The sequence below is a fragment of the Polyodon spathula genome, chromosome 6, assembly GCF_017654505.1.
Source record: "Polyodon spathula isolate WHYD16114869_AA chromosome 6, ASM1765450v1, whole genome shotgun sequence".
Taxonomy (NCBI): domain Eukaryota; kingdom Metazoa; phylum Chordata; class Actinopteri; order Acipenseriformes; family Polyodontidae; genus Polyodon; species Polyodon spathula.
The window spans coordinates 8127273-8145986 of NC_054539.1; the positions used below are offsets into that span (position 1 = coordinate 8127273).

General features: G+C 37.1%; 2 protein-coding genes across 2 annotated transcripts in view; one reads left to right on the forward strand and one right to left on the reverse strand.

The window, feature by feature from the left end:
* Window positions 1-7262, forward strand: part of LOC121316772 (serine/threonine-protein phosphatase 2A 56 kDa regulatory subunit delta isoform-like) — a 31557-nt gene extending 24295 nt beyond the window's left edge. Inside the window, exons 6-17 of the mRNA XM_041251946.1 lie at window positions 67-159; window positions 1626-1756; window positions 2564-2623; window positions 2756-2864; window positions 3146-3199; window positions 3515-3685; window positions 3985-4112; window positions 4693-4794; window positions 5326-5398; window positions 5671-5736; window positions 5847-5963; window positions 6840-7262. Coding sequence (XP_041107880.1) covers window positions 67-159; window positions 1626-1756; window positions 2564-2623; window positions 2756-2864; window positions 3146-3199; window positions 3515-3685; window positions 3985-4112; window positions 4693-4794; window positions 5326-5398; window positions 5671-5736; window positions 5847-5963; window positions 6840-6977 — 1242 coding nt within the window. The 3' untranslated portion in view covers window positions 6978-7262. The remainder of the gene's footprint in view (window positions 1-66; window positions 160-1625; window positions 1757-2563; window positions 2624-2755; window positions 2865-3145; window positions 3200-3514; window positions 3686-3984; window positions 4113-4692; window positions 4795-5325; window positions 5399-5670; window positions 5737-5846; window positions 5964-6839) is intronic.
* Window positions 7263-8754: 1492 nt separating this feature from the next.
* On the reverse strand, window positions 8755-17351 carry mea1 (male-enhanced antigen 1). Its single transcript, XM_041251948.1, has 4 exons — window positions 17242-17351; window positions 15688-15985; window positions 13605-13713; window positions 8755-12951 (listed from the first exon to the last, which is right to left on the reverse strand). Exons 2-4 carry the CDS (start codon window positions 15970-15972, stop codon window positions 12788-12790), a joined length of 558 nt encoding a protein of 185 aa, XP_041107882.1. The 5' UTR covers window positions 15973-15985; window positions 17242-17351; the 3' UTR covers window positions 8755-12787.
* Window positions 17352-18714: the final 1363 nt, after the last annotated feature.

Here is an 18714-nt window from a genome sequence, read left to right on the forward strand (position 1 = left end):
TTCAGTAATTACTGTAAGCATTGTTTATTTTAATAAGTCCCAAACTTGTTCCTCCTTTATTTTCAGCTTGTATATGAGTTTTTCCTAAGATTTTTGGAATCTCCAGATTTTCAACCAAATATAGCCAAGAAATACATTGACCAGAAGTTTGTAATGTCTGTAAGTATTTGCAAAAAAAAAAAAGTTAGATATCGGTAACTAATTCTACCTACACTAGTAATTTATCAAGGCTTTGAACATTTCTTCATTTCGCTGGTAAAACAACATTATTTTCTTTAGCTCCCTTATCATTCTATACTTTCAAAAATGTTTCCTAAAGCATTGGTTGCTACCCCTTTTAAGATCTCATACATGGCACATAATAGTTGTGCTGAATGTGGGGTCTTAATGGAGCTGGTATAAAACTGGCAGGAATGTAAGGTAACAAGTTTGAAAACCTGAGCACAAAAGAAATCATGCTTTGTTGCATATTTGGACTCTAGGGTGTCATGTTTTTTTATTTGAGGCTGAATAACTCCTGTCTAAATAAATGGATTATACTGTAGCTGTGGCATACATAAACAGAAAAGAAAATGTCAGGTTTTGTCTCACTTAATTTGTTCTGCATTGTCCCTGAGGGTCACAGTTTGGAGGAACTTATAAAACAATGTAAAGAGAAATAAAAGCGTCCTGTGCCCTTTCACTGTAGGTATTTTAAGGTGGTGTACTCCCTTTGCATTGCAAAGCTGAAATATGCATTTAGTTGCCATCTGACATATCTCAAGAAACACATTAACATAAGTATTGTATTCACGTTATCAGCATGATACTGAGGCCTGTTCCAACCCTTCGCCTATCTTGAGTAAGCAGAAGAAACCTAGAATATCACACAGTCCTAGCAATTCATTTAATTAAGCATATATGCAGGTGTTCAAATAAAAATAATTGGCCAGTTCTCAACATTCAAATAATGTTCAGTATAAGCAAATCATAGTATTGACCAGGTGTCTCCTGAATGAATAGCTGTATCACACACAAACTAAACAAATGAGTGTGCTTATGAAAGTTAACATTGACAACTCCCAAGTTAACACTGGATTTATTTCAGCACTACAGTGCCTCCATTAAACAGCTCCAGTGCTGATGCGTCCGTATCATTTTAATTTTTGTACTGTTCTTGGCAAGGCAAACACAGTGTCTCACTTGAAAAACATTTGATGTGCCATAGCGTTTTATAAAGGAAGCGATAACAGTGATCTGGTGTTTTGAAAATGCTTATAAACAAATAACCAGTTAACTAGTGTTATGATTGTCATATTGTGGTCATATGACTTTGTTTTCCAAAGAACATCCAGCAATTTTTTAGATATTGGCTTTATTTTCCATATACATCCTGTGTTATATCAGTCGTACTAGATGTCAAATTGATTGTCCAATAAAAAATAACCACTTAAAAGCTGTCACTACTATACTGTCAAGGCCTCATATCAAAGACCGTTAGACTTCCACATTGGCAGGGTTGCATAACTACTGCATGCTAAAGGTATCACTTTCTCCTAGTTGCAAGTAGTTAGTAGTGTTTTTACAATGCAGACAGGAGGTTGGACCAGATATTTCAAATGTTTACAAAACCTGTTTTCTTTAAGCTGCTGGAATTATTTGATAGTGAAGACCCCAGGGAAAGGGACTTCCTAAAGACCATTCTTCACAGGATCTACGGCAAGTTCCTGGGCCTGAGAGCTTATATACGACGGCAGATCAACAATATATTTTACAGGTAGGGAAGCGGAAACAGTTTTCACAACTGACAGAAGGTACACAAGTGTTAGTTGTTGGCAGTTTACAAATGTGGCTTTTTTTTCTCCACATTGCCCCACAATGAGCGTTTCGGAAGGGTTGAGGGAGCAGTTCGGTCTCTGTGCTCATTCAGTAGGCCTGTATATATTTTTTAATTATAGCCTTTTGAGTGCCAGATGACATGGCAGTCCGTGTTCTATTGTGCTCCCAGCATATCTTAAGGCGAGAGACTTTAGCATGCACTATATTGATAAAAGTTAAGGATGTAACAGAGTGTAATCAGCAACAAAAAAATTATACTTGTGTGCTGTTTTTAATTTTACATTATATCACTATAGATTTATAGAACAGTCCAAAGCTGGAGTTTTTACCGCACACCAGCAGACGCAGCATCTATTATTGTGGTGGCTAAAAGGTTAAGGGTCACAGCCTGTGTCCTGAGACATGCTGGCTTAGTTCTTCACTGATTATCTTGGCTGCTGCTTGGTCTTCCAGCCACAAGGGCATGACTGTTAAACCACAGGCTTTCCTGAACCCAGCCATGTACCCAGCATACAACTAGTAAGGGGTTATTTAGGCCAGAGTCCTGTGTTTTACCATCTGCTGTTGCATATTTAAAAAGAACTGAAGCATTGACAACACATTTGCAATATTGAAATGCTGGTGTTGTTAGTGTGTATTACTTTATTATATATGTACGTCTAACAGATTTTGGTTGTCTACTACTATGCAAAATTTGGACATGTATGTGCAATACGTTTATGACTTTTTTTTTTTTTTTTTTCAGGTTTATATATGAAACAGAACACCATAATGGAATTGCAGAACTTTTAGAAATATTGGGAAGGTAAGAACTATCAATAAATAATATATAGCACTGGCATTAAAGTTGATTTTTTAAATTTCAATTTCATTTTATTTTTCGGTTTATTTCTTGTGCTTCTATTTTAATTGTGGTTTTCTGTCTTCTTCCGCACAGTATAATCAACGGCTTTGCATTACCACTGAAAGAAGAACATAAAATGTTTCTAATCCGAGTATTACTCCCGTTACACAAAGTGAAGTCGCTTAGTGTCTATCACCCACAGGTAAGAACTTTATTAAAGCGCAGGTGGGAGCCACGAAGTACATTTCTTACCAAACAAATAATTAAGTGCTCTCCCCCTGATCTTGTTCAATATACTGCAAAGGTGTGAAGGTAAAACAAGTAAATTGCCTGAATCCTCTTTGCGGTCAACCAACGTATTTGAGCAGGGACATCATTTGATGTAGCATGGGACTATAAAGTTGTATTTCAGCTGTTATTTTCTTTATCTTCCTTCAGAAAGTGATTTATGTCTGTGACCAATTCTGTTTTGTTTTTCTTTAGCTGGCCTATTGTGTGGTGCAGTTCTTAGAAAAGGACAGCAGCCTTACAGAACCAGTAAGTGCAAAGTACAGCATTACATTTGTATCTGTCTTTCATAAAACAAAAATCTCCAAACTAGATAGCTTTTCGATGTACAAACAGGATCAGCCCATTCAGTGGGTATTGCTGATCATGATGACACTTGGGTAGCCATCACAATGACCCCCAGATCTATAAATAGTCTCTAGAAAATGTCAGTACTTTTTTGTATAGGTTGCTGTTCTTGTAAAATTGCAATAGCAGTGTTGCCTTTATTTAAAATAGCATTTCAATATAAAGGCTTATGTCGTGCATGCTTTAAACTTAATAAGGCCCCCTTGTGATTCCCAGGTGATTATGGGTTTGTTGAAGTTCTGGCCAAAGACTCACAGTCCGAAGGAGGTGATGTTTTTGAATGAACTGGAGGAGATACTGGACGTCATCGAGCCATCGGAGTTTGTGAAGGTCATGGAGCCACTTTTCAGACAGCTGGCAAAATGTGTGTCCAGCCCGCACTTTCAGGTGAGAACTGAAGACTTCAGAAACAGCACATGTATAATAGAGCACCTGGTTGTAAATGGTCTTCTACAGCAGTTTTAAATGAGTAGAACTGTTGAAATCTCAACCTGGTGATATAAGATATACTTTAGTGACTACTTCTTTCTTTAGAAAAATGGCTAATGGGCTAATGGCTTTTCTTGCTAAGCATTTTTTCTTTTCTATTTTTTTTGTTACGTGTTAAGCGAAATAACTAATGTTATGTGCTCATGTGTTATTCTTCAGGATATCCATGTTAATTTGTTGAACACTTTTTGTTTTAGGTGGCAGAGAGAGCACTGTATTACTGGAATAATGAATATATCATGAGTTTGATCAGCGATAATGCAGCAAAAATCCTCCCCATCATGTTCCCTGCCCTATACAAGAATTCTAAAAGCCACTGGAACAAGTAGGTTTTTCCGCATTGTCTTGTGATGGCTCATGTGTCTCATTTTGTTAAGGAGGTGGTGTGTGTTTATATAGGTATCTGTGATGAAGTGTTTTAATGTAAAGTAAACATCACATGCTTTTTGAGGTGGGAGGGATGGATGGAAGCAAAATATTATTAATGCAGCACATTAATTGTACATAAAACAAATGTTTCAGTTATATATATTTAAAAAAAAAAACATTTTTATGAAGTGACATATTATGTCTTGCCCCTCCTATATTGTAATGAAATGTGTTGGTGCATTTTTTTTATTATCTGTAAAGCTATAGATGAAAAAATAAGCTGAACTTGCTGTTTCATGGTACACAAACACTACCTGTGCTGTAGGCTCCCTGGTCTAGACCATTGGAGCGGAAAGGATATGAAGCACAAAGCAGCAGTAACTTGAAACGTTGCATTTGAATGCTCCAGGTTCTGCTTTTAATGTTTCACTTTGTGTAGCATAGTGTTATAGCTTTTTTTTTTTTTCCATCACAAAAGTAACAAGCTTGCAAATGGGTTATTAATGTTGTCGTCTTCTGCTCCATTCCCTCTTGAGGACAATCCATGGGCTGATCTACAATGCACTGAAGCTCTTTATGGAAATGAACCAGAAACTGTTTGATGATTGCACTCAGCAGTACAAAGCAGAAAAACAAAAGTGAGTTACCAGTACACTCTGCGACACTGAAAAGATAATATTGTTGAGAACAGGCTCTTAAAGAAGTGATAATCAAGGATTTAAAAACACATATTTCTTAACATTTACCCTGCAACCACACTTTGGGGGTAACCAGGGCTGCATGACGAGAAATGAAACACAAGACAAATGCAGACTGGTTGTAGGGTACTTTTTTATGTTTTAAATCAATTCTCTCCATGTGAGGAGTACATATAACTTCAATTTTGATTTGAGGCATTTGATAACAATTGCTTTAAAGTGTTTCATTCACCAGGAATCACTTGCACCCTACATTTGTCTTAACACACTAGAAAGTGTCCTGCCCAAGTTTCATCACAATGGAATATACACTTCTCTAACAAAATATGTACAATTTCACTTAACAGAAATGATCCGTTTAGTAGCAATAGGTCTGGGTATGTGTTTGTTTTTCAAATTAAACATGCTCATATTAGCCTCACCACAGTGTGAACATTGTCTCACTTCTTAACCTCTACCTGTTTATTTCAGGGAGAAATATAAACTGAAAGAGCGAGAAGAGATGTGGTACAAGATTGAAGAGTTGGCTCAACAAAATCCTCAGGTAGGAGGTTGCTGTGGTGCCTGTTACAAGGATTTTTTTTCTTATCTGATCTTGGGTGAGTTGATCATCTTGAGACATGTTGCCACTTTTTTACACACTAATCTGTGTTACTTAACTATTTCATATCATACATTTTGTGTGTGTGTGCGTGTGTATGTATATATATGTATATGTATATGTATATATATATATATATATATATATATATATATATATATATATATATATATATATGCTCTCCTTTTAATTCAGCCTGTCTCTCTCTTTGATAGATTGCAAAGGTTTACCCAACTGTCACTCCAAGACTCCCTGCTGGTGTGCTTCATCCTTCAGAGGAGGTCTGTTCTTCTTTTTTGTTTTGTTTTTGTTTGATACAGGACATTGCACTTTTTTTTATTGAAGCACCTTCTGATTCTCTCTGAACACGTGCTGTTGCTTTGATTTTCAGTTTATGGTGTACAATGAGACCCCTGCTGCGATGCCTTTTTATTCCATGGAGACAGAGACCCCGACTGCTGAGGATATTCAGTTGCTGAAGAAAACTGTTGAAACTGAGGCCACACAGGTGAGGATGCTTTTCAGTAACATTCTCTAGCTAGACATACATTGCATTGTACATGTGAAGACAGTGTTTTATTGCTCTGTTTAAATAAAGAACCCTACCCTACTGTAATTAAAGGATTTTAAAGCTTTAGAGTAAATATTTACTGACATCTGGGTGGTTACAGAAAACCCTCTTGTGTCTAAGGATTTCTCAGGATGACCAATTTTTAAAAAATAAATAAATTATATATGACAGACAGACATCATTTTCCACCTCTGTCAACCAGGCATGAGTTGATTGACTTTCTTGTGGAAGAATGGTGACACATCCCTCCTGCAGAATTCCAGAGGCTGGTAGACTCTATGCCATGGTGCATACAGGCTGCACATGGTGGCCCAGTGCCCTATTAAGTGACTTTACATTGGTGTTTCCATTTTTTGTCCACTACCTGTGTTTGTATGTGTGTATATTGAACAGTTTTGTAAAGAAGAATGGTGCAATGTTGTCAAATCTAGGTGTGCAAAGTTGGTAGAGACCTATCCCAACAGATTCACAGCTGTAATTGCTGCCGAAGGTGCTTCTACCAAGTATTAACTCAGGGGGGTGGAGATTATCGAATTATGATCTTTCAGTTTTGTATTTTTTTTTTTTATATATATAATTTTTTTTCTCAATAAAAACGTGTGGAGTATGGTGTGTAGATAAGTGGAAAAAAATCCATGAAACTCTGAGGCAATGACACAACAAAATGTGATAAAAGCTCAAAGGGGTGTAGACTTTCTATAGGCACATGTGTGTGTGTATATTTAATGTATGCTGTAAGGGATGTTTTTTCCTTCTAACTCTGAATTGAAACTAATTTTCATTTTTTTACTTTCTCCCCCCTCCTTGTTAAAGGTGATAAAGGAAATAAAGAAGGATAAGGTGTTGATGCGTCGGAAGTCGGAGCTGCCTCAGGATGTGTACACTATAAAAGCCCTAGAGTCCCACAAGCGAGCAGAGGAGTACCTGACTGCCAACCAGGAGGCGCTCTGATGTGGGACCAGCCCTGCCCTGCCCTGCCATCTAGAGAAAGCACCCACCCTTCCACACCGCCTGCTTTCCTCTCTTCAGCCGGAGAACCCTATGTGCAAAAATGTTTACACACACACACACGCACACACGCACACACACAGACGCGCACACAGGCACCTGCAAAGAAATTCGTTGAGCAGTGTTTTTGTTGCCCTGTCCTATTGTCTTTAACCTTGTGTTATTCCTGTTTTTGTTTTAAAATGTTAGTGTCCACTACGACAGCTATGAAAGTATCATTTAATTATATCTTGCATCTTGTCATTTTTGAGCAAACACAAAGATCCTGAAAAAGTTTGGTGCCCCCAAACCCCCCACCCAGTTTTATTTTTGATTACAAAGTTTAAACGCTGCTTGTAAATCTCCTTTCCAAAGAAGTGTTTGTTTAAAATACTTCTTGGAGATTCACAATAAGGCCTACTATTTCAGTGTTTTGGGTTATTTTTTGTTCAATTTTTGTTTAACACCTGACATAAAAAAACAATAAAATAAATAAATAATATATTCTTTATATATTTAACTGTTCAAAAATCCAACAATAAAAGGCCAGGTCATCACTGTTGGTTCTCGACCAGGTCAATGTCTTTCACTTGACATGGAATAGTGTAGTACCACTGCTTTGTCATGATTCAGCTAATCTTAACTAACTCGTCTTTAATCGCACTTAAGCTCTGTATATAATAACATTATTCAGTCATTCATCTCAGTAATAAAGAATTTGCGATTTGAATTAAAAAAGCATGCTTTTGAAAGCAATTTATCTGGAGTATTTACTAGACATTTAATTTTAATGATCTGTAATTCACATTTTAATTGGACACAGTTATTGTATGAGGACTCAAGTTCACTTTCTGTTTCCTCAATTTAGAAAAGTAGAATATATAAACTTTGTAATCACCTGTTCTTTTTTCAAGTTTGTGTGTCTTAAAGATCAGGGCTTTTCTACACATTTTAATTTTGATGTTATGTTCACATAAGGTCCCATATTTACTTATTGCACTTGTGTTCTGTTTATTTCACAAAGCCTTGTCATTTTTTGTAATAACGATGCGTTGTAAATAAGCCCAGGTATTGTGTATAGTTTGATTTTAATCCTACATCGCTTGTTCTGCTGAAATGTGACGATTTGATAGGATTAGTTTCAGACGGTTGAACAGTCAAACTGCAGATCACCTGCCTGGAAAAACACTTTTCAATGCATTGAAGTGTTTGGGTCAGGTCTAGAGGTTAGGTGTATCTTACTGGGAGCTGTGATTTAAGGGTAATGTGCTTGAGGTTGGAACGTATGGGCAAAAGCACAATGAACGTCCCCACAATATTGCTATCCCCATAGCTTGTAAATACTGTAGAAGTCTATAGCTTGTACATTTTGTGGGGGTAGTTTCTCCCAAGGTGTCATAGAATGTTACACAAAGCATTCAGCATTCATGTCATTCAATTCTCTGGGACGTTTACTGTGATATCACCCATATGGGATTTAACTGGTTTGTAGAAATCAATGACGCCTCGTCCATCAATTTAAAACCACAAACTTGCTTTTCCAGCACCCATGGCATTGTACTGTATATTTTTCTATTTTGTCCTACATCTCGTTTAGCTGTATTCAGGAGTAAACTGCCTTCCACTATACTTTAATTCCTTGTGCAATGCAAAACTAGAACGTAATGTGTGTTTTTTAGCCCGCAGGCTCTTCAACGGCTGGATTTGTAATCGTGTAGGAAAAAAAAAAAAAAAAAAAAAAAAAAAAAAAAAAAAAAAAAAAAAAAAGAATATTGCAGATAGAAAATCCTTTTTTCTGTATATTTGCTTGTTTTTATTCTCTTAGTCTCTGCCCTAGATTATGTCTTGTGTAGATAAACAAACAAGAAAAAAGCGCCTAAGCAATATATTAAAAAAAATCCAACGGAAAAACAACCATCATGCATCAGGTGTGCGGGACAGTGCTCTACAATCCTTATGGGGGATAGGGAGGTAGTAAGAAACAAGACTTGCTTCTTATTTAGGCTGTTATAGGGGAGGGGAGGGGGAGAATGCCTGCAGTAAAGTGTTGCAGATATTTGTGTACTGTATATTGTAATGTGTGTTGCTTAGGGTTGCAAACCTGTCCCCTATCCTCCCTTTCTCTTGGCTTTGTCAACAACACCTCTGCCCTGCTGCACGATTTCAATTTTCAGTTACGAGGTGTGGTATTTGACCTTCTCTATCATTCAGTTTCTAATCATTCCAAAGGAGGGGCTGCTGGTTAAGTGATTGTCACAGACACCCAGGGAAGTAGTACTGCTGTGGGTAGTGCTAGTTTAGCGTTTTAAGAAGCAAGAGCAGATATTCACATTTTAAGCTATTGCACAGACCCATAAAGTGCAGATGTATTTAGATTTTTATTGTATTCATTCCTTATGGACCAAGCCACACTAAATACTTTACCTCAGAATGTGGGAATTGCTCTGTTAGCTAAAGTACTTTTAATGTACTAGTTTTTGTTTTTGTAAATCTAGAGTCCCCTTGACTCCATGACATAATGAAAAACAAAAACTTTTTCAAATATGTCAAACTACACGAGTCAACAGTTTAACAATAATATAGGCAGCTTCTATGCAATCCAAAGCCCTCTTCTAAAACACTAAATACTTTCATAGCTTATGCAGTTTTTTTTTTCTTTTTAAGTTCATGTTTTTATAAATGGTAGTGTGAAATGTGGCTTTCAAATTTGGTTTTTATTATTGATTAAAATATTTTTCCTGCCTGATAGTCAGCAGATATCCTGAATAATTAAGTTAAATTCTTTAATATTTGTATAACCATTGGATTTGTGTAAGAGATTATGTTCTATGCAGCTTAGTCCTGTACTGGTATATCTTTTGAATGTTTGTTCCTTTGGGGGCCTGAGTCTAAAATGAGCTCAGTTTGCATTTACAACTATCATTTCCAAGATACTGGGAAACATTATCTCAAATGTTTATTTGTGAGCCTTCCCATAGATAAGGATCCCTTTTAAATAGTTGGAACATTCCTGCCAGGCTGAGAAACCCTTGCTCCCAGCTTGAGGTATACAGCGTGCTGTGAGTGTACTGGGTGTTCATTTTCTCCAGCAGCCTTAGATGAATTAGAGGCTTATTAGAGAAGAAATGTTATTTTCCCCATCTCCCTCCTTACCCTTTCCCTTCAATTCTGACACTAATGTTAAACTACTTTCCAGCTCATATATGTACATATGTTGTACTTTATTTAGGTAGAGCATTACATAGTATGAAAATGTCATATTTTGTACAGGTGTTCATGTATGTACAGAACAAAATAAAATGGGTCTCCTTGAAAAAGAATAATGTGAAGTTGGCTTAATATGTTATTTGGGTTTTAGGTAAAAAAAAAAAAAAAAAAAGTGCTGCAGCTGGCACTTTCAACATTTGCAAGTGTATCTTCGTGCAGGTTTGTTTTGATATCTGTTTCTATGTTACTCTTGGTAGGCTTACAACTTATGATCACCGATCTGAAAATGTATAAATAGCTTCATAATGGTGGGAGAATGAAACTGGCACAGTTTTTATAATAAACTTAAGATTTTCTGGCCAATTTATCCACACATCAGAAAGAGCACAACAAACTGAGCATAGTGGTTTCTAATTGTTAAAGGATTTCAGGGTGACAACATTCTGGCTATTTGAAGCATATTTTTCTTACCAGGAAAGAACTGTATTTGTGGAAAAGAACAACTTGTAACTCCTTTCCCATAATAATTCTTCATCATTAGATTAGCTTGAATTTATTTGCAAATCCACTGCCTCACCTACACCTGCCAGCATTTCATAAACTGTTATTCAGTGGTAGGGGAACACCTTACACTAAATGTACTTGCACCCTTAACTTTGACATGGCTGCCAAATTGTGGTCATGTGACTTTGGTTTCCAGATTAAAATATGCGATACTGGCTTTACAGTTGGTACTCTACAATCCTGTTAAAGTTCTGGTCCAGGTAGTGTTCACTAGAACTATTTCACTGCCACACGTTTTTAAGAATGTAGTGTATTCTGCCATAAAAATGTTATTTCTTGGTGTATATATTTAGGTGGTTAAATTCTTTGACCGATTCATTATTTAAATGGCTTTCAAAAAACAAGTTTGATACAGAGAGATGCAAAATGTAGTTACCTAGGCCTGAATTTCCTTGTTCGAATTTGAAACCAAACTTTAGTTTAGGTCGGTAACCAACTATTGTAGTTATGTTCATATATAATGCATATGCTTGTCAGCCATGGGGAACTTCTAAAAAAAAAAAAAAAAAAAAAAAAAAAAAAAAAATGAGTGGATACCAATGAATACAGTCTGAAAATTGCCTTTTTAAGCCCCCAATCATTTGGAATATGTTATCTTAGCCACTCGTACAGTAGAATGTCAACTAACTAGACTACTGGGAGTTAAGAGTTTTTGTGATAACAGACTCGCACTCTCAACATAACAAGGATGTACTGCAAGGCATTCATGGAACCCTTATAGTCCGTAAAACCCCAATTAACATGCTTAAAAAGAACGTGGTTTATGGGTACATTGTATTGGTCTGGTTACTAGATGTCCACATTTCTGTGGAGCATTTTCTGTTTTCACATAAAACATGAGTTTGATTTACATTGGTTATTCTGAATTGGTACTTAACAAGCTCTCCAATTAAACTATAACCAACATGGAAGATAAAATACAAGGTGAAAATAAATATTGACTTGCACTGCCTACCAAGGAAAAACAAGGTTAAAACATCTATACATTTAGACTATCTGTAAAATATAAATTGTGAAGAGAACATATTAAAATTGGGAAGCTGTCTTAAAATGCAATTCCTTGACCATGGATTAATCTGCACAACACACCTTAGAAATAATCTTTAGATGTCTAAAAACAAATTCCATTACTTGAAAAAAATGAACAATTCAATAATGTGAAAAGTTAAAAGCTTAGAATAGGTCAATCTTTAAGCATTGAGTTTGTCAGTATGGTCCTACACCAGTTACTGGATATAGTTTCACTAACTTTTTACAGAACAAGCATGAAGATAGCCGGCATTAAAATAAAAAGTTTTCATATTTGGTGGTCCTGAGCGAATAGTTCTTACCCGATCTCATTTTAGAATCTTTACATTCAAATCCAACATGACTGGGTGAACCACCCTGTTCCACATTCTTCAATTTCAGATATAAATACAGACTTAAATATACTTTCTTTTCAAACAGTGTAGTTGTTATATAAGCAGAAAACACCTTGAACACTCATTGAGTAAATCAACATCCAATAACAAAGCACTGAAAACAAGAAGCATGGGTAATCAATTTTTTTTTTTTTTTTACAAAACTTATTTTTTAGTTTGTATTCATTTAGTCATTTTAACTCTTTATTCTTTAAAACAATTGATTCTAAACAAAGAAAAACATCCTGTGGTGTTATGATTAGAAGCTATAGTAAGTCTACATTCTTTTACTGGAATATGAAAAGGATGCTGACAGAAATTAGGATTCGGCTATTACATTAATCCTAGAGACAAACATACATTTACATCAAAAATACATTTTACAATCATGGAGGGGAATACATAAAAAAAAAAAAAAAACAAAGCAATGGCTTTTATTGTGTTTTACTGTAACACACCATCACATTATTGTGATTCAAAACTGGAATAAGAGAAGCTGGCCCGAATTGGGAATCTGATGTCAGATTCTTTCTTATTATGAACTGCAGTATGCCCCAGGAACCCGTTTGAATGGAGAAGCCTGTTTACCCACACTGGCCCTCACTTTCTCTCCAGCTTCAAGGCTGATGCAGGTTGCCGGGATTCGATGGTCTGCTGAACCATATCCTTCCACTGGTCATCAGAGATCTCTCTGGCCCAGGATGGGATGCCCAGCAAGGGGAGATTAATCGCAGACATCGTCCTCTTCACCAGCTCCACATGGTCTGTTTGAACAGATACCAAGCAATCTTACTTAACTGATTATTTTTGTATACTACTGTTTACATTGTTGCTGTGTACACCAAGGGTGGGTAACTGTGGCCCTTCCAGTTCAGATCTTTGTTCCAACCATGTTCTTAAAACTGTACTGTAACTGAACCAACTTTTACCTGTTAAACCTAGGGAATAATGGGCCTCCAGGACAGGGTTACCAATCTCTGCTGCACAGTATATATTTCAAATGTTTACATCATGTTAATGGATATTGTAGGTATGCAACTTATTTTTTCACTGTAGGAGGCACTATATTAAAACTACTCTTCTATGCTCACTGTACAAAACCACCTACCATACAACTATTTTCTTGCTCCCCCATATCATGTTTGGTCACTATATCTACAGTGTTCCATGAAGTTTCTATCTATTCCGTACTTTAATTATAAAGCATACAAACAGTATTGTGGCCAACTGGGGCATTGAATGTCGTAATTGCTGTGCATTTTCTGCTATATGGTTGCCAAAAGTGTGACCAAACGACTGTCCAAAAGTACTGCTCACACAGGTATTTAGTAAGAACACGACCCTTCTGTCCCAACAGCAAAGCATGCCCTTGTCAGCGCTGGTGGTTTCTGAAGCAGTCTGCTGTGGAAATGCTCACCGGGGTCCATAGGGATGGAGCTGTGGCTGCTCTTGGTGACAGCTTCCTCCAGGTCCTCCTCTTCATCACTGTCTGGAGGAGGAGGCTGGGGGAGGTGTAGCCCCATTGCCTGAGACACACCCACAGAGAGAGAGAGACAGACAGCATTTACATATTAGCACCTTCAAATCAGCAATACACTCACATAATACCACTCAACTCCTGGAGGAAAACTCAGTGTTTACCATGGCAAGCTTTAACCCAAACTATTTTAAAAGAGCAGACAAAAACTAAAGTGGGCAGTGTGAAAGAAATGCAGATTTAATATTCGCAGCTGTCCGTCCAGAACAAAGCAACACCAATAAAGAGCAATTCACCTGCATTGCCTCCTGTGGCAACTGCATCCAGTTCTTAATATTGGGGGACGAACAGGTTACTTTCCTCCATAAATATCTGTGTGAAACTGGTGAAGTAAACCTGTATAATTATTACAGTATGTTAACCAGGTAGTCTTGTATTTTACTGAAATACACAGTTCCACAAAACAGGTAAAGAGATACAAGCAGATTGCCATCACTGGGACTAGGTGATGCAGCAGGCACACCCCGCAACAAGTTCTTTTACACCTTAAGTAAATCAGATTTCCGCGTCTGATCTGGATTATATTGTGCAATTGTTTTTTTCAAAACATCAAAATGCTATCGGGATTACTGTGATGCAGATTTCGTATTGGTAATCCGATCGCACTTTTAATCACGATTTAAATGTTGCAATTGAGTTTTTAGAATTTAAAGAGGAGATCACAATTACTTTGATCCAAAATACCAGGATAATTGTGATCCTACTGCAGAGGTGGATTTAGCATTTAAATGATCACAGAACAGCGATATTTTGTTTCAATTGTCATAGCAAACACACACTGTGTCAAAATCAGATGCTATAATATCATATTTAAGTTTTGCATTCATGCAAGGAAAAAGGAAAACACTTATTTACGGTATGGCTTTAACTAAAAAAAAAAAAAAAGCATATGCATCACATACGCCTCCTTAAACCTCATCTGAGATGCTGGACTCCCAGCCGACGAGGAAGACGAAGATGTCTAAAAACACATACTTTTTCAAAAGTTTTATTTTTATTTTATTGAATTTAGATTTAGTTATTTAATTTCTGTTAAGCAGGCATAAAATACTATAAAACAACATAAATAGAGTTGTGTATTTCTCATTATTACCACGATCTTATTTATTTTGTTAAATTAGGCTACATCATAAATAGTGGCCTAAAAAAAACAAAAAAATAAAACCAAAAAAAAAAATATTAAGAACTAAACCATTTAAAAAAAAAAACTGGATTTTGTAATCATGATTATTTGTTATCTGGATAAATGTAATCCAGCAGTAACATTTTCTGAAAAAACGGATCAAATTGATCCAGATAAAAGTATTCATCACAAAATATAGGATCTCAAAATCCAGTTCACTGTTACCCAGGGGCCCGTTTCATAAAGAACTGCGATTCCTCGCAAATCGCTTTTATGAAACGGGCCCCTGATTAAAAGTTTTGAAAAACTGGCCCCTGAAGATATTAAGCATTTCACAGGCTTCTAACTAGTCATGACGTGCCTTAAAATTTAGTATCCAAAAGAAAAACGTTCCAGCGCAAGTGCAAATGACTTTTGAGAAATTTTTACTTCCCAAAATTGTAACTAGCTCTCCTAAAGAAAACTTTACCTTGATGTGTGATAAGACAATGAAAATTGTTTTTCTAAACTTAACCCGATATAATAAACTCTACTTGAAAATGAATTACACTCTCAAGCCACACACCAGGAGACAGGTGTTTGCCTCACCCTCAACCCCCAAACCCGATTCTCAAATCTGTGCAGTCAAAATCGTGAAGTGCAGCACATTTAGCCCACAGTATATATTTATTTTTTATATATTTTGTTTTGAAATTGCCTTGTTCGCAATCCACAAGTTATGTTTTTTTTTTTTTTTTTTTTTTAGCGAAATGGCAAAAAATACAGAACTATCCAAAATGTGTCTCCACTAAAAAGCACATGCGTTTACCGGCCCTTTAATCCTCAATATAAACTACGTACCTGAATCCTCTCCTGTATGACTTGCACCTGGGTCTCTGTGTCTTCGAGCTGGGCAGGCTGGCTGAGAGCGTGCTGACCTGAGTCGGGGTCCTGGTTCAGGGGCTGGTAGTAGTAGCCTCCTCCTGCTGCTCCTTCTTCCTCATCCACCTCCACACCCACCTCCTCCTCCAGTTCCTCTTCGCTCCACTCCCCTCCCCCCTCGAGCGGCCGTTCGTGCCCCAGCTCCTCCTCTGCATTCGGGAAGATTCTCTCAGGACCCATCTCTCTGGCTCTCTCCACTTCCATCCACGAGCACAATCTACAGGAGTGTTGCACACAGATGGATTCAGGGTAACAGTGGCTTAAATACACACACTACCCTCCAACTAAAGAAACTGGTGCTTGTTTGACATGTGATGCAAATGGAATATTCCAAGTGAAATATTTGGATTGCAGCAAAAAATTAAAAAATAATGTTGGTTTAAGGTTATAAGAACAGGGCTCAAGCAAACTGCAGTGCAGGACTGTGTAACACAGGGCGCAGTGAAGGTCTGTCTAACACAGGGCGCAGTGAAGGTCTGTCTAACACAGGGCGCAGTGAAGGTCTGTCTAACACAGGCAGCACTGCAGGTCTCTCTAACACAGGCAGCACTGCAGGTCTCTCTAACACAGGCAGCACTGCAGGTCTCTCTAACACAGGCAGCACTGCAGGTCTCTCTAACACAGGCAGCACTGCAGGTCTCTCTAACACAGGCAGCACTGCAGGTCTCTCTAACACAGGCAGCACTGCAGGTCTCTCTAACACAGGCAGCACTGCAGGTCTCTCTAACACAGGTAGGGAGCTGTGTGCCGCCTCAGCAGTTTATCACACACCACTGCCCATTACACCTGCATAGCCAGTTCAAACAAGGGTTATTGTAACCCACTGATGCATGTAATCCAACATGGGTTTCCATGCTTTCAGATTATTTATGTTATAGTCTGAATTATCTGAAAAACTGGAATTAGTGTAATACTTTACAACAGTAAATACATCTCTCGGGAGTGAAACAAACCAGTGTTTATTTTGAAACTTGAGCATTTTAAAGAAAAAAATCAAATCCTTTAAAGTTATACAGCTAATAAAAAATATGGTATGTTCTTGTTATACTCATGAGGGCACTACCCAAAACGTTTGTCTACACGGCAATTTGATAAGCCATAGATTTTAAAAATGTTTTTATAGCATTTAACACTGGGGAATCAACACCTCTGAGCTGCTAAATTCAACACATTGAACAATGTCACGAACCATACAGAATCAGGGTCACATTTATAACAACATACATACATACATACATACATACGGGTATTAGTTATTTGGCATCAGGTATTCTTACTCATGTATATATATATATATATATAATATATATATAGTATATATATATATATATATATTATCTATGGAATCAGTTTAGTGTAATCGGAAACAAACTGAATGTATGTGTTAATATCGCCTAGATAAGATATACATTTTATAATTAAAATCAATAAGGGCGTGTATTTAACCAAGTGGCTAAAATCTGCCCCACTTACCTGCGTGTTGTTGTTTATCCAGATAAGGTTTGAAACGTCCTTTATAAACACGGACTGCCACAAAACATTTCAGCTGCCGACTTCCTGCATCATCTGATGGGAAATACCCTGCAAGGCATTGTGGGCTAGGGGCGGAGTGCGCGGCTGTTGTGAGCGTGTGGGTCGGGTGGTTAGGATCATAGTTGTTAGGAAAGTGTATATGCATTTTATTTAGTTTGTTTAAATTGCATTGTACGTGATCAACAAGTTATGGTTTGGCGCTATATCAAAAATACAGCACTGCAGGTGTTTATTTTTTTGCTTTTGGCTTTGAAATGTCTGGCGTCACTACGATCATTTTAAAATATCTTTTATTTTTATTTCTGCGGATTAAATATGTGTTGTTTTATTTTTAATTAATTAATTTTTTTTTTTTTTTTTTTTTTTAACATTCTTTCAAAGGACAAAAGCTTCTTTGTCCAAACTAGCAGCTGCAGCTGCTGGACATCCAGTTAGGTTAAACACTTTTTGTAGCTGTAAAAGACCACGCGTTTCATCCACTAGCTGTGTTATAGTTTGAGAATCGAAAACGGCAATTAAATTGTGTATTATTATTAGTAGTAGTATAGCATCCTAACCCTTGGCTCAAAAGGGAATTGTCTTTTGAAATACAGTAACTTGTTAAAACCGCAGTGGTTGTTGCTGATAAGGACTTTACTGAGATCGTACATTTCCAACTGTGCCTGACACACCGTCTCAATAACATATCTCGTCAAGTGAAACGTGCACTAAGCAGAGTGATATACAGTATCAAGTGCTTTACTGATTGATGCACTCGATGTGGTTGCTTAAGCACCACACGTCTTGTTAAAAATAAGACAATAAAAGGTACCATGGACCCATATGGGTTTAAAAAAAAAAAAACAGGTTACGCTGGATACAAACAGTATTGAACTTCAGTTATATGCTAGGTATGCTTCATCGCTGTTTTGACATGTGACTGATTAAAATGCGCGTTTTCTTTTTTTGACAGAATCGTACAGCGATCTAAATACTGCAGGAAAGGCAATCTTATCCCTCTACAGTATAACGTTCAACTGAATTTCCTGTGCAGAACAAGTTTAAGAGGATTGGTGCTTCAAGCATTAAGCACCAATCCTCTTAAAATTGCATGGGTTCTACGACGATAGGCTTACAGTACAGAGAACCATAATTTGGGTACAGCACAGCTACATTTTTACTTTCTGTCTTCAGGGATTTGTCTCTTCTCTTTATATGTCTGGCAGTGCTTGTAGCAGAGGTGACGCAGCCTTCCCTTGGGGTTGGGTAGGAGCTTGGCAGGGCCATCAACATGAATAAGATCCTCTGCCTTTCCTACCCTTCCTCAGGTGGAGGTAAAAACCTGACATATTGTGGCATTGTAGGGTCTTTCATTCAAACAGGATTTGTTTTTTGTTTTAGTTTGTTAGCCCCTAATGGCCAGCTCCAGTGCTC

What these genes read in the sequence shown, in the direction of transcription:
- mea1 (XM_041251948.1), bottom strand. Translation starts at nt 15,972, where the DNA reads ATGGAAGTGGAGAGAGCCAGAGAGATGGGTCCTGAGAGAATCTTCCCG. An exon ending in TCATACAGGAGAGGATTCAG is followed by an intron (nt 13,714 to 15,687) that starts GTACGTAGTTTA and finishes GGTGTGTCTCAG; the next exon opens with GCAATGGGGCTACACCTCCC. An exon ending in CTCCATCCCTATGGACCCCG is followed by an intron (nt 12,952 to 13,604) that starts GTGAGCATTTCC and finishes CTGTTCAAACAG; the next exon opens with ACCATGTGGAGCTGGTGAAG.